Source organism: Aptenodytes forsteri, unplaced genomic scaffold, assembly GCF_000699145.1.
Source record: "Aptenodytes forsteri isolate BGI_AS27 unplaced genomic scaffold, ASM69914v1 Scaffold142, whole genome shotgun sequence".
NCBI lineage: Eukaryota > Metazoa > Chordata > Aves > Sphenisciformes > Spheniscidae > Aptenodytes > Aptenodytes forsteri.
The window spans coordinates 4,841,162-4,852,403 of NW_008794598.1; the positions used below are offsets into that span (position 1 = coordinate 4,841,162).

Consider the following 11,242-nt stretch of genomic DNA (forward strand, 5'->3'; position numbering starts at 1 on the left):
AAAAAAAAAAAAAAAAGGAAAAAAACCCCTATCAACTAGCACCAAAAAGATTTTATAAATCTCCTAAATACATCTTCAATCCAGTTAAGTGTTCTTTTTCACCCATCTACACCTCTCTCAATTATGTACAGACCTCATGACACTATACCCAGTAGAACACCACATGTATCTACACACCACCTTCCACCACTGAAGCCGAGAGCCCTCTCCAACCGTATTAAATTAATTCTAACACCGAGAAAAGTGAGGAACGTATATATTTATATATATGTGTGTGTATGTTATAGTCTCTTAACACCGAGACACGATGAGGGAGTACACCAGAAGCAAGGTCGCCTGCATCCCCAGGCTGTGATGTAGCCACTAGATGATGCTATCTTATTAAGCAGGAAGAACAGAGCCAGGAGGGAAAACCCGAGTCATTTAAAAGCAGGACCAGAGCAGTCGACGAATTACACAAAGTTGTTGAGTATCCTTAGAAGATAAGAGCTCTTCACGCCAACGAGCGTCTGCAACAACTTCGTTTCTTGGTGCAAGTTTGGCTAAAGAGACCGACAGATTCGGATCCTCTCCCGAGAATCGGCACCAGCCGTAGCTTCTACTCCAGGAAAGTTAAATATCCAGACCTATCTTTCACAGAACTCCCAGATCACCCACGTTTCCTTTCACTGGGTGCTTTGCACAGGTACAAACATTGCATCCGGCTGTCTGAAAAGCGCAAACATATCCATTTGGGATAAAACTGTTTCTGAGAACGAGCAAGAAAATCTAAAGTTGTTATAATTGGGAGAGGCAAACATTCGATCTGTGCAGCTTCAAATATTTTGCTCTTCTGGAGCAACCAGCATGTTTTCTGCATGGAAAAGCTGAGGCAGAGGCCCAAAGTCCGGGCTAGATCTGGGAAGGGAACCGAGGATTCCTGACATTCCCTGCACACATTTTTAGCCACCGAATACTTTGTGTCTGCGCAAGGGAAAAAGCAACACTAGCAGATTCCGATCCCTTTTAATTTTTCAGTTTATAGAGTTCGCTTTAAGGCACATTCAAGACCACGCTGAATTAAACTGCCTTCCTGCTCAACAGAAATCTGGGAAGTGCACACGCCGTCTATCTGCCCAGTAAAAAAGCTGATGCGAGGGCTTAAATGGCAGTTCCTTTCCAGCCCCCAAACCAGAGCTCTTACCTTCCTCCACGGCAGCGGGACTGAAGGCCATCATCCGAGGAGACGCAGTGGGTTGTCTGGGTGCAGCCCTCCACAGCCACCCAGGGGCGGAGGAGCTCTGAAGTATGACACCCCCCCACCCCCCCACCCCCCCAGGGTAAGGCTCTGCTCCTTCCCCACCGGCACCAGGCAGCGTTTTTATTGCGCAGCGCAGCCGCTGGAGAAGGCGCCTGCCTTGCCGAGCTGGAACCAAACCAACCTAAGAAGGAACCACGTCCGCAGAATGGAAGGGAAAGGAAACAAATCCCAAAGGGTGTCTTTTAAAAAGATGCAGAGGGACGGCACATGCATTCACTTGTCCGTGCCACCTTCCTACGGCAACGCAAAGGCAAGAGATGTTATCTGAGGAGAGCCCTGGCTGGGCTCCCTTTACCTGTAAACCTAATAGTTTCTTACAGTGTAATGTACACAGAACTCCTCGGTTAAATCACAGCAGGTTGATTTAACCCAGAAGAACCCACGGCCACTCCCCAGTGTTTCTTGCATCTTACCGTACTGAACATGAGCAAGGGATGGGGGGAAGAAATAGCAAGACTTGAACAAGCCAGATACACTCTCCCCATCCGATCCACGCAGCAGCTTAAAAACACTCATTATGAAGTGCCCCTCCGTTAACGCCCGTATTTTTATCCCCTTCTATTCGTGTTTAATTACAGTTACTGGCTAATGGAGTTTATCAGTAATACCGGTCTACGACTTCAGCTCTGTTTAACAGCATTAAACACAAACAAGCGAGCTGACCATCAGCAACTTCTGAATTACCTTTTTCAGGTGATGCAACTGCCCCACCGTTACTGAACAGCCTAATTCCGACACCCTCTCGTTGATAGCTTCATCTCAAGATATTTCTGCTGTAAGACCGCTCAGAGGCTACACGCCTTCTTCTGAGAGGTCAAAGTAACGAGCAAATAATATTTACGCTATCCAGTGCTCCTGGCACAGCAGCCGGTGAGAAAGACCGCCATCGCGTCCTGCACCCTCCCAGCTGTCACTGCCTCAGCCCTGAAGAGTTTTTACTCTTTCAAATTGTAAGTCACGTTCAATTTGAAAAAAACATCTCATTTTTAGTTTGCAAAGTAGCCATTAACTCAAAGGCATGTTTTGCCAAATGATATACCCGGAGAGGCAAATGCCAAACACTCGTACTTCTACGAAGTCGCTGCAGTTCTGAGCAAGGGTTTGCGGAGCTCCGCCAGAGCAGCTCTGGCTGCTCGGCCAGTGCTGGTAAGAAGTAGAAACACTGTGCAAAGATAAAGGAGGTACAAGCCTCCCCGGGCTTTGTAACAATACCGAGTTTCTCTATCGCCAATAAACTATTGTCTAGAATTAAACAATCCATCTTTGTGAAGAAACCAAAAGACATCTTTGTGAAGCGACCAAAAGTACTTTAACAGCACTGAATGCCAGACTTCAGGGAGAATGGAAAAAAAGAAAAACCCTTCTTTCACTCTTCTCTAGGCATCTCCCAGGAAAAGGCGTCACCTCCCGGGCCCGGCAGTGTCACATCACAGCCTCTCATAGCCAGGCACCAACACCAGCACGCACAGCCGTGTGGCACGCCTGTTAAATACTGTGGCGAAGCTTCACCAAATAGAAAATGATACGCGTTACTTTTAACTGAAAAAAGGTTCTTCCTTTCGAAATGTGCCTTTGAAAAGCCTCAGCGTCAGCAAAGTCAAATTTGAAACCCAAAAACCATCTTGCAGTAACCACTTCAAGACAAAGGTGCTGTACGATTTCTACCGCACGCGATTTCTAAGCTGACGTTAACCAATGCATCGAAATCCCTGTTCCACCATACCAAAACCTTGTTTGAGAGAGACTTCCTAGAGCTCAATAAGTACGATTTCAGCTCCACTAAGTTTAATTACACTTGGCACTCTTCTGCAGAGGGACGTCCACCTGCCCCTTGAGTTTTACGCATCATTTAAGATCATCAGAAAGGTACGGGATCTGACAAATCCTGCCGGAAGAATCAAGCAGCAGTTGCTGGAGACATCGGTACCCCCGGGGTGTCTTCCTTTTTCTCCTGCTCCCGTGCTGGAGTCAACAAATGCCAGTATAGTCGCTACCCAGCATCGGCTTAAACCACCAGCTAACATTTTCCTGCCACAGCAGTAATCCAGGCTGGTCTGTCAAACGCTTCCAGGGACAGAGATCCAGATTTTTGTTAAGTATTTTGAGGTTTAAAAGATCAGCACGCTCAGCGGTGGCGTCTAAGTGCTGAATGCACTTCTCTTCTCCCATTATGGTCCGAAATACGTTTAAAAATCCAGATGGCAGGATGCAACTCCGATATACGAGGATTTCTAATTTTGACAATACCGGAGGAAGTCAAGCGATGTTGAAGAGTGGGAACTGCTCAGAGAACCTCCCCGTGCTTAGCAGCGGGTCACCCTCTTCCTCTTACTTCATCACTCATCCTGCAACCCTGAGGTGACACTTAGGTGCATAGAGAAATCCAGTACTCGAGTGTTTCAAGGGCCAGTAATTTTCCCCCTCCTCCTCGCTGCAGGCAGACTTGCTTCTTGATGTATCAAGAGTGAGGTGTCCTTGTATATACCATGAATACGTGTACGAAAAACAGCAAGGAAAAAAGTAGCATTAGCAAAATTACTCTACCCCTAAGAAGCTGCAGAGGACGCTGGAAGTTTCTCCTGAGACCCCAGGGTTCCGAGGTGTGCCAAAAGGTAATCAAGAGCAGCCCCTCCGAGCTGGAGGCTGTGCATCATCAATACGCCTGGCATTTACCCCAAACCGGATTTCAGAGAACCAAGACAAGCGTCCGAAACCTGCAACTTGAGGGCGGCTTGACAAATTTGCTGCCAACTTGCAGGATGTCTAAACGAAGCATTGGTATTCCTGTTTTACCTACGAATACACCAGTGCCAAGTAGGATCAAAGCTATGTTGAAAGCCAGACTAAGAACATTATTCTTCAAGGGGAAGCTGAGACACATCGTAATGCTCGATTTAAGGGGTCAGGCTAGACATTACATCATTTGAGGTAAGAATCCCACTATCTCCAACACTAGCTCAATATAGCACCAGTTTTAGCAACGCTGGAAGTCTGAGTCTAATCCTACAGGGTTTTTTAGCAGTTGGTCACGACAGCAGCCCTAAGCAGTTTAATCAAGCAGGCGCTAGTCTGTACTGCGAAACCCAGAGCGCGTGCCGGCCTTAGAACAACTCTTTTGTCACTAATAAAGGCAGTTTGATAGTCGGTCCCAAACCAATTTAATATCATTTTGGATAAAATCGCTTAAACTGCCAGGGCACGCAGCTATACCGGTTACTAGAGAAGAACCTCAGATGCTGAGGAAGACGGGAATTCGTGTGGTGCAGGGAGAGATTCAGGTAGCACAGGACCACGGCCTGTTTTGAAATCCACATCTGTTGAATAAAGGCTATTTCTACCCCAGGAGCTATTTCCAGTTAAGAAGGCGTAACATCAGCCACTCGATGTTACTGTGTTAACAGCATCAACTCATGCCACATTAAAACACTTTCTTGGCACAATTTATTTTTCTGACCCAAACAAATAAGCCATTAGCAAGTCATTAACAATATTCTACCCTAAATTGTCAGTTTTAACAGCCCTGTAAAAACATTTTTAGTTTAAAAACAAAAGTGTGCATGCTGTTGATATTAAAACTGCAGTTACTCTTTCCGGAGTACCAGCTGTTTTGTTGCAAAGCATTTTCAACATCCTAATCTGTACAGTAAAGACAAAAACTCAATTGAAGGCAGTAGATGGCTGTGTTAGGTGCCACACACGGCTCGGTAACAGCGGACTGTCTGAATTTCTTGTACACTTCCAGATACAATATTCAAGCCCTTTTGAGAGTTTGGTTCAGGCCGAACAGCACAGAGTAAGAAAGTATTGTACATTCGTCTCTAAGTTGAAGTGAACTGAACTGGTGTAATTTAGGCTCAATTCCAGATGCTCGGTTTCAAGCTACTTCTTGAATAATGCCTCTCAGCTTTTTCTTATGCATGGTTTTTCATGTTAGCGATCACTGGCACTGCTTTTGGCCTTGCTACTCCACACTGATGAAAGCAAGGAGAACAAGTAAAGGAACAGAATAGGATCTTAAAACAAACAGCTTCTTGCCAAACCAGCAAGGATACCATTCCCCCTTGTCCCAGGCTCCATGGATATTTCTATCAGATTTTCATATTGTAAGTGCTTCTCAGGAAGAGAGAAAACTCTGGAACAGTCAGTATTTATTAGAATATTTTTTGTTAAATAAAGAGGAGGAAAAAAAAGAAGGAAAAAAAAAAAAGAGTACTGCAGATTTAATTTCACATCTTGGCTATGCTCTGACAAAGGAGAAGTTACTGAATTCAGCAACTACTTCTTGTCCCAAGCCAGGGATTAATTAATGCCCCTCCCAAAACTTGTACCTGTCCCAACCCACCCCCCAGCCCCAACCCTTCCCATTTTATTTCCCAACTAGACAACACTGTTGGCAAATCAAGACAGCATGAAACTTACATCAATAAAAACAACAAAAAAAAAAGTGAAGTGTGCCAATGCATGAGGGGAACTATCCTATCAAACGGTGTACTTCTCCAGCTAGCAATTCTGCTCGGGAGTCAGCTGTACCTTTCACGGAGGGAGAGTTTAAACGTTTTGAGCATGCTCCATGGCGCAATTGTAAGTGCTGCAGAACCACAGGACAAGAGGTTGAACACCTGAATTTTCCCCCCCCGGACTTCTTTTCAGGGACACGCATGGGTTATCCAGCCAAGGGTTCGTGCAGTTAACACTCAGTAAGTACAATCCGATGCTTTAGCACAAATTACAAGTATCCAGTTCAGCACGGTATAAGGCATGTGGACAAGAAGAGACATCAGCAGAACGCAGCAGGATCAGCAGAACAGCATTGGTGATTGACGCTCCAGTTTGTCGGACTTTGACCCCACTCTGAATCCCTGATTCCTACCACAGACAATGAAATTCAGTTTCTATCGTAGCGTTTCTGAGGCTGTTTATTTTTGGCCAAGTGTTAAAAGACCAACTCCTTTTTGTTTCATTTTGATGTAAATGCAGAAACATTGGCGGAAGCTGTAGGAGAAGCAACGGAGCAGCAGGGATGTCTGCAGGTGATCAAAACTCTGCCCTCAACTTCAAGTGTCACTGCACTAAATCGGGAGATACTGAATGGGGAGTAAACTGGCCCAGCCACTAGCACTGTCACAGAATGTGTATTTTTTAAAAAAACAGAACAAAAGGCAAACAGATTAATTATGAACCCTTCTTTTCAGAAGCAGACCAGGATTAAAAAAAATTCCCGCAAAATTAAAATGTTAGATTCTCCATCTACAAAAAAGTTTATACATATGCGCTGAAAGTGACCACCACACAGGTCTGAACAGCACCTTACAGTACAGACTAAGACTTAAAGAGCTGATCTCACATTTGAAGTCTTTTAATTAAAAAAAAAAAGTGGCTATGGCTGGGATGACACAAACGGGACACTTCAGAACACAAGGCAGAGGCGAAACTGGCAGCCTCGCTCGCCAGGCCATGGAAGCGGTGTATCGGGAAAGGGGCACTTCATGCACAAAATGTATTTTACAAAATACAGATCCAAAAAAGCAAAAAAAGCCAACAAAAAAAAAAAATCCCACCTCGCACTAAATTGCAGCACTCTTAACACTTGCTCTGCCACAGGCTGCTGCCCATGCCTTGTTTGATAGAGGAGGCATGTGAAAAAGGGGAGGGGAGAGGGAAATCCACGTTTCAGTCTATTTTCAAAATCTCTCTCATAGGGACGTCTTCAGTCATCTGATGTCAGACATGGAGCTCTCAGAGTACGTCGTGGTCATGACAGGAGTGCCGTTGTTTGCCAAACAGCCTTGCCTCAAGGTTTCAAAATACGAGGCCTGCACTGGTTTATGATACTGCAGAACTTTTATGGCATCTTCTATCTTAAACCATTCCCTTTTCCTTCCTGTGGGCAGAAAGAAAAATCAGTAGATGCCACAGAACTATGTTATCCTTTCTACGCTTAAACTTCGCTGTTGATTAGCTTTCGATCATTACCACATGCACTAATGCTGCAAGAATAATTTCACTGTGTAGCAAAGCACCAGTTCAAAAGACACTGGGAAATTTTCTCTCGGTATTCTCTGATCTCGAGGGCCACCTACTCGAAACACCACATCGAAGGCTCCTCTATCCCCATGACAAATACCTGTTTAGGGCAGTACACTCACTAACCAATCAAACCAGTCTTGCATTTAAAAACAAAACAAAACATATTTATTTTGCTATTTCTGCAATTTCTATTCGTCAGATACTCATTTGAAGACAATCCACAAAGACACACACCAATCACCACCCAATTTCCATCAATTTGGAAGTGATCCTCAGTTTTAGTGGACAGCACTCATTTCTCACTCTTTCCATAAAACCTCTTCCATACACAGCCTGAGGAAAGTCAGGTTTACGGTTGGACTCGACGATCTTAAAGGTCTTTTCCAACCTAAATGATTCTATGATTCAGTAAGTTACAGGTGCTACAGTGCTACTGACAAACCTTGTGCGGAACAACAGGTTCATTTTCATTTGGGAATCCAATTTAAATGCAACGATTTCAAAAGAGAATGGGTAATGATTAATCCACACTGCCCACATATATTTTCTTCTTGTCTTAGAAAGGACAGTTCTTCATGCTCTTTGCATAGTATCTTGAATACAAAATCGCTGATGAGGCGGCTGTACAACTGAATTAACTTCTCTGGGGCCAGAGAGGTTACAAAAGCATCAATTTGACCACAATTTTTTTTCCCCAAGCAACCAAAGGACACACCATCGCAACTTTTCTCAACCACTCTCACAAGGATTCCAGCTCCCAGAGGGACGCGAAGCTGACGTGTTTTGTCTGCGTCAAACCAGTTAATGCCAGCAAGCGCAAAGAGCTTACCAATGTTGACAGAGTCCTCCCAGTCTTCCAACACTTCTGTGACGATAAGTACGTAAACATATGTCCTGTGTTTCCTGTCCCGATTCTGGAAGGCAAAGGGAACAGAGTAACGACAAAGCTACCGAAGGAGAAAAGGCAGGTGGGCACATGGCGACTACAAGTTGCAAGCTGCCTCACTATGATGCTGCGGTACCCTGCGTGCAGTTTCACGCACATCATAGCTCGTTCTTAGCTACTAAAAATTGTTGCGTTTTAAATGAGTGGTCTGAAAGCATTAATAGGGATTGCAGCCAAAAAGTCTAGTTCCTAATCTGTAAGGCAGTATTTGGTGGACGAATGTGCTTATAAATCAGTTCCTCAGCTGGAAAAAACCCCCAGGAAAGATTTTTATCTATTTCACACAACTCTGAAATAGTGAAAAAACAACAACTCTCAAGAGAGCTGTGTCTGGTACCTGCTGACTATGCACCTCACTAGTACTCATCAGGTGTTACCACACTCCTAATAGGAGCACACACGCTTCACCACGTTGCAGACACCAGTTTGGCAACGGGTGATGGCAGGTGCTAAAGAACAAAGGAGAGCCACTGCTCCCCAGCGGGTGGGTGGCATTTTTCGGCAGCAAGAAAGGTACGAAGGCACTGAGAATATTCCCTGTTACACTAGCTTATCACTCATGATTTCAGCTGAAGTGGAAATTGCAGATGATCAATATCACTGAAAGGATCAGCACGCTTTTTTATTTAAACAGGGAGTTTTAAGTTTTCCTTCAAACAAGTTATCTCATTTACTTCACAACAAACTAGGAAGTGACTTTTATTCCAAGACAATTTTTTTCATCAAAATTTCACAGCCTCAATGTCCGAAACTTACCTCAAAAATTCCCACTAATCTTCCTAACGTCCCTTTCACTCCAGCCTATGAAAAGTTCGAAGAGAAAAAAACACGCTTTAACAACAGGTCACTACATATTTCCTTATTTGTTGTGCAGGAGCAGTTCCTTTAGAACAGGAAGCAAATGCCATAAAATTCCGTTAATCTGAAAACAACATGGTCACAAGAAAACTGACACAAATGTATCTGAAGCTCTAACCATGCATGCATTCCCAGGAATTTTTTCTTCTTTTTCTATATTCAAACCATTTTGGATTCAATCTGGAGGAAAAAAAAAAAAATTATTTGATGAGTTACTAATTGCATACCAATATACCCTGAATGACCAGAATCTCCTCTAAAGGTTATTATAGTCTAAGCATGGATAAAATTTGCTTTGGGCTTTAGCAGTTTTACCTCTTTAAAATTATAGTTTAAGAAAATAACTTTAAAGTGCGTATAAGACATTCACTTACACCATCAAAGCAACATGACAGCTACCAGATATTTCAGGGATGTCCTGCATACATTTGAAGCAAGCTAATATAAACATAAAATACTTTCAATGTTGTAACGTGGCCTCCGCAACAGGAACAAGACTATTTTTGATACAGCACAAAACGCAGATGCGCATTGAAAGACTTTCGAATCAAGCACAGACACAAATCGAGAGAAGATCTAAGCAACAGTTTTGTCTCCTATTTGAATACTACTGAGGATCTACCCACTTTATCTCACTTGCCGTCACTTTTTATACATCCACTCACCACTCTGGCTCAGTCACTTTCTCAAAGTGCTATTTCTCGCCCCTGCTCTCTGGGGCTTGCATCACGCATGAATGCAAAATGCCATCCCACTCTCCTGCCCCCAGGCTCCCCCTTTTTTTTCCCCAATAATTTACATTCCCTTCTTTTTACAACTGTAAATGGTTGGAACTCAAGTGCTACAGACAAGATGAGATTTTGCTCCATGACTTAATTGGTCTGAAACAACACACACAACCCGGCATACAACCCAGCCACATTTGGAAGGTAAATTCAGCTGCCGTCTCTGGCAGCTGGAACATATCCTAAACAGTTCAGGAAAAGAGTGCCTCTGCTCTTGCAGACAAGATATATAGATCCGATTATGTCAGGCTTTTTTTTCTTTTTTTTTTTTTTAAAAGAAAAAAGATGTTTGGGTGAGGGCAACTAAATACTTAATGATAAGACAAATTCTCTGTCCTGAGCAGCTGAGATACACCCTTTCCCGCTTGTTCAGCTACTAACCAGTTGCTGTACAGTTACATGCTTTTAGAAAGGAAGAACTTTTATTAATTAAAAGATTTTACAGGTTAAGTTCCCAGCCTACTAAATGAACACACACAGATACCAAACAACACAGCCAGAGCACAGCGCATTATTGCTTCTAACAATAGCTGATGGCAGAACTGCCCCAAGAGAAAAGGATTTGTAGCTCCCCCTACTACAAGCATTCACAGGAATGTATAATTCTTTCTGTAACATGCTCCCTGACCTCTGCTTCTAGGAAGGAGCTTTTCAATTGAATCTTTTATGTTGTTTTTGGATGCAAAATTTATTGTCTCATCAGTATTTCTGACATTCTGCTCGGGCCATAGGTGGACCACTGGCTATTAACCACAAGGCTATTTCTGGAGTCAAACAGCAATTCCATGAAGGTCAACGTACACGTGTATGCGCACACCAGCGTGGCTAGGACAGATAACTGGTCTTGACCTTTGCAGATGAGTGATTTTACCTCATCTGCAAAACTGTTGCTGCCAACCCGGACTAATCTCTCTCAGAAGCGAACTGGAAGGCAAATACTTCAAATATATTTCATTCAAAGAACTCCTTCAGCAGCCTCGAATGGTGGGCTTTTTTTTTTTTTTTTTTTTTAGATAAGCAACCATATCAATCAGCCAGCAATAACACGGAGAGGAACACAAGGCTTCCACCTTCACAACATACATACATAAATAGCTGGGTAATATTCAAGGATCACCTCCTTCAAGCTCAGGAGCAATGCGTCCCAACAAACAGCATCCCAAACAAAAAGATTCTATAGGTATGTCGGGGATAAAAGAAGAGGGAAAACATGGGCCCTCTCCGGAACAAAACGGGAGACCTGGTTACCCAGGACGCGGAGAAGGTGGAGATACTCAATGACTTTTTTGCCTCCGTCTTCACCGGCAAGTGCTCGAGCCTCACCAC

General features: G+C 43.7%; 1 protein-coding gene across 4 annotated transcripts in view; it reads right to left on the minus strand.

The window, feature by feature from the left end:
* Positions 1 to 11,242, minus strand: part of NUDT3 (nudix hydrolase 3) — a 42,231-nt gene that overhangs the window by 2,360 nt on the left and 28,629 nt on the right. For 3 of the 4 annotated variants that reach the window (XM_019470360.1, XM_009272851.2, XM_009272852.2), the window contains 3 exons: positions 9,030 to 9,074; positions 8,157 to 8,241; positions 4,724 to 7,181 (listed from right to left, as the gene is read on the minus strand). In XM_019470360.1, coding sequence (XP_019325905.1) covers positions 7,012 to 7,181; positions 8,157 to 8,241; positions 9,030 to 9,074 — 300 coding nt within the window. In that variant the 3' untranslated portion in view covers positions 4,724 to 7,011. Of the gene's footprint in view, positions 1 to 4,723; positions 7,182 to 8,156; positions 8,242 to 9,029; positions 9,075 to 11,242 lie in introns of those variants that run through there. The other variant, XR_657271.2, reaches the window with a different exon arrangement.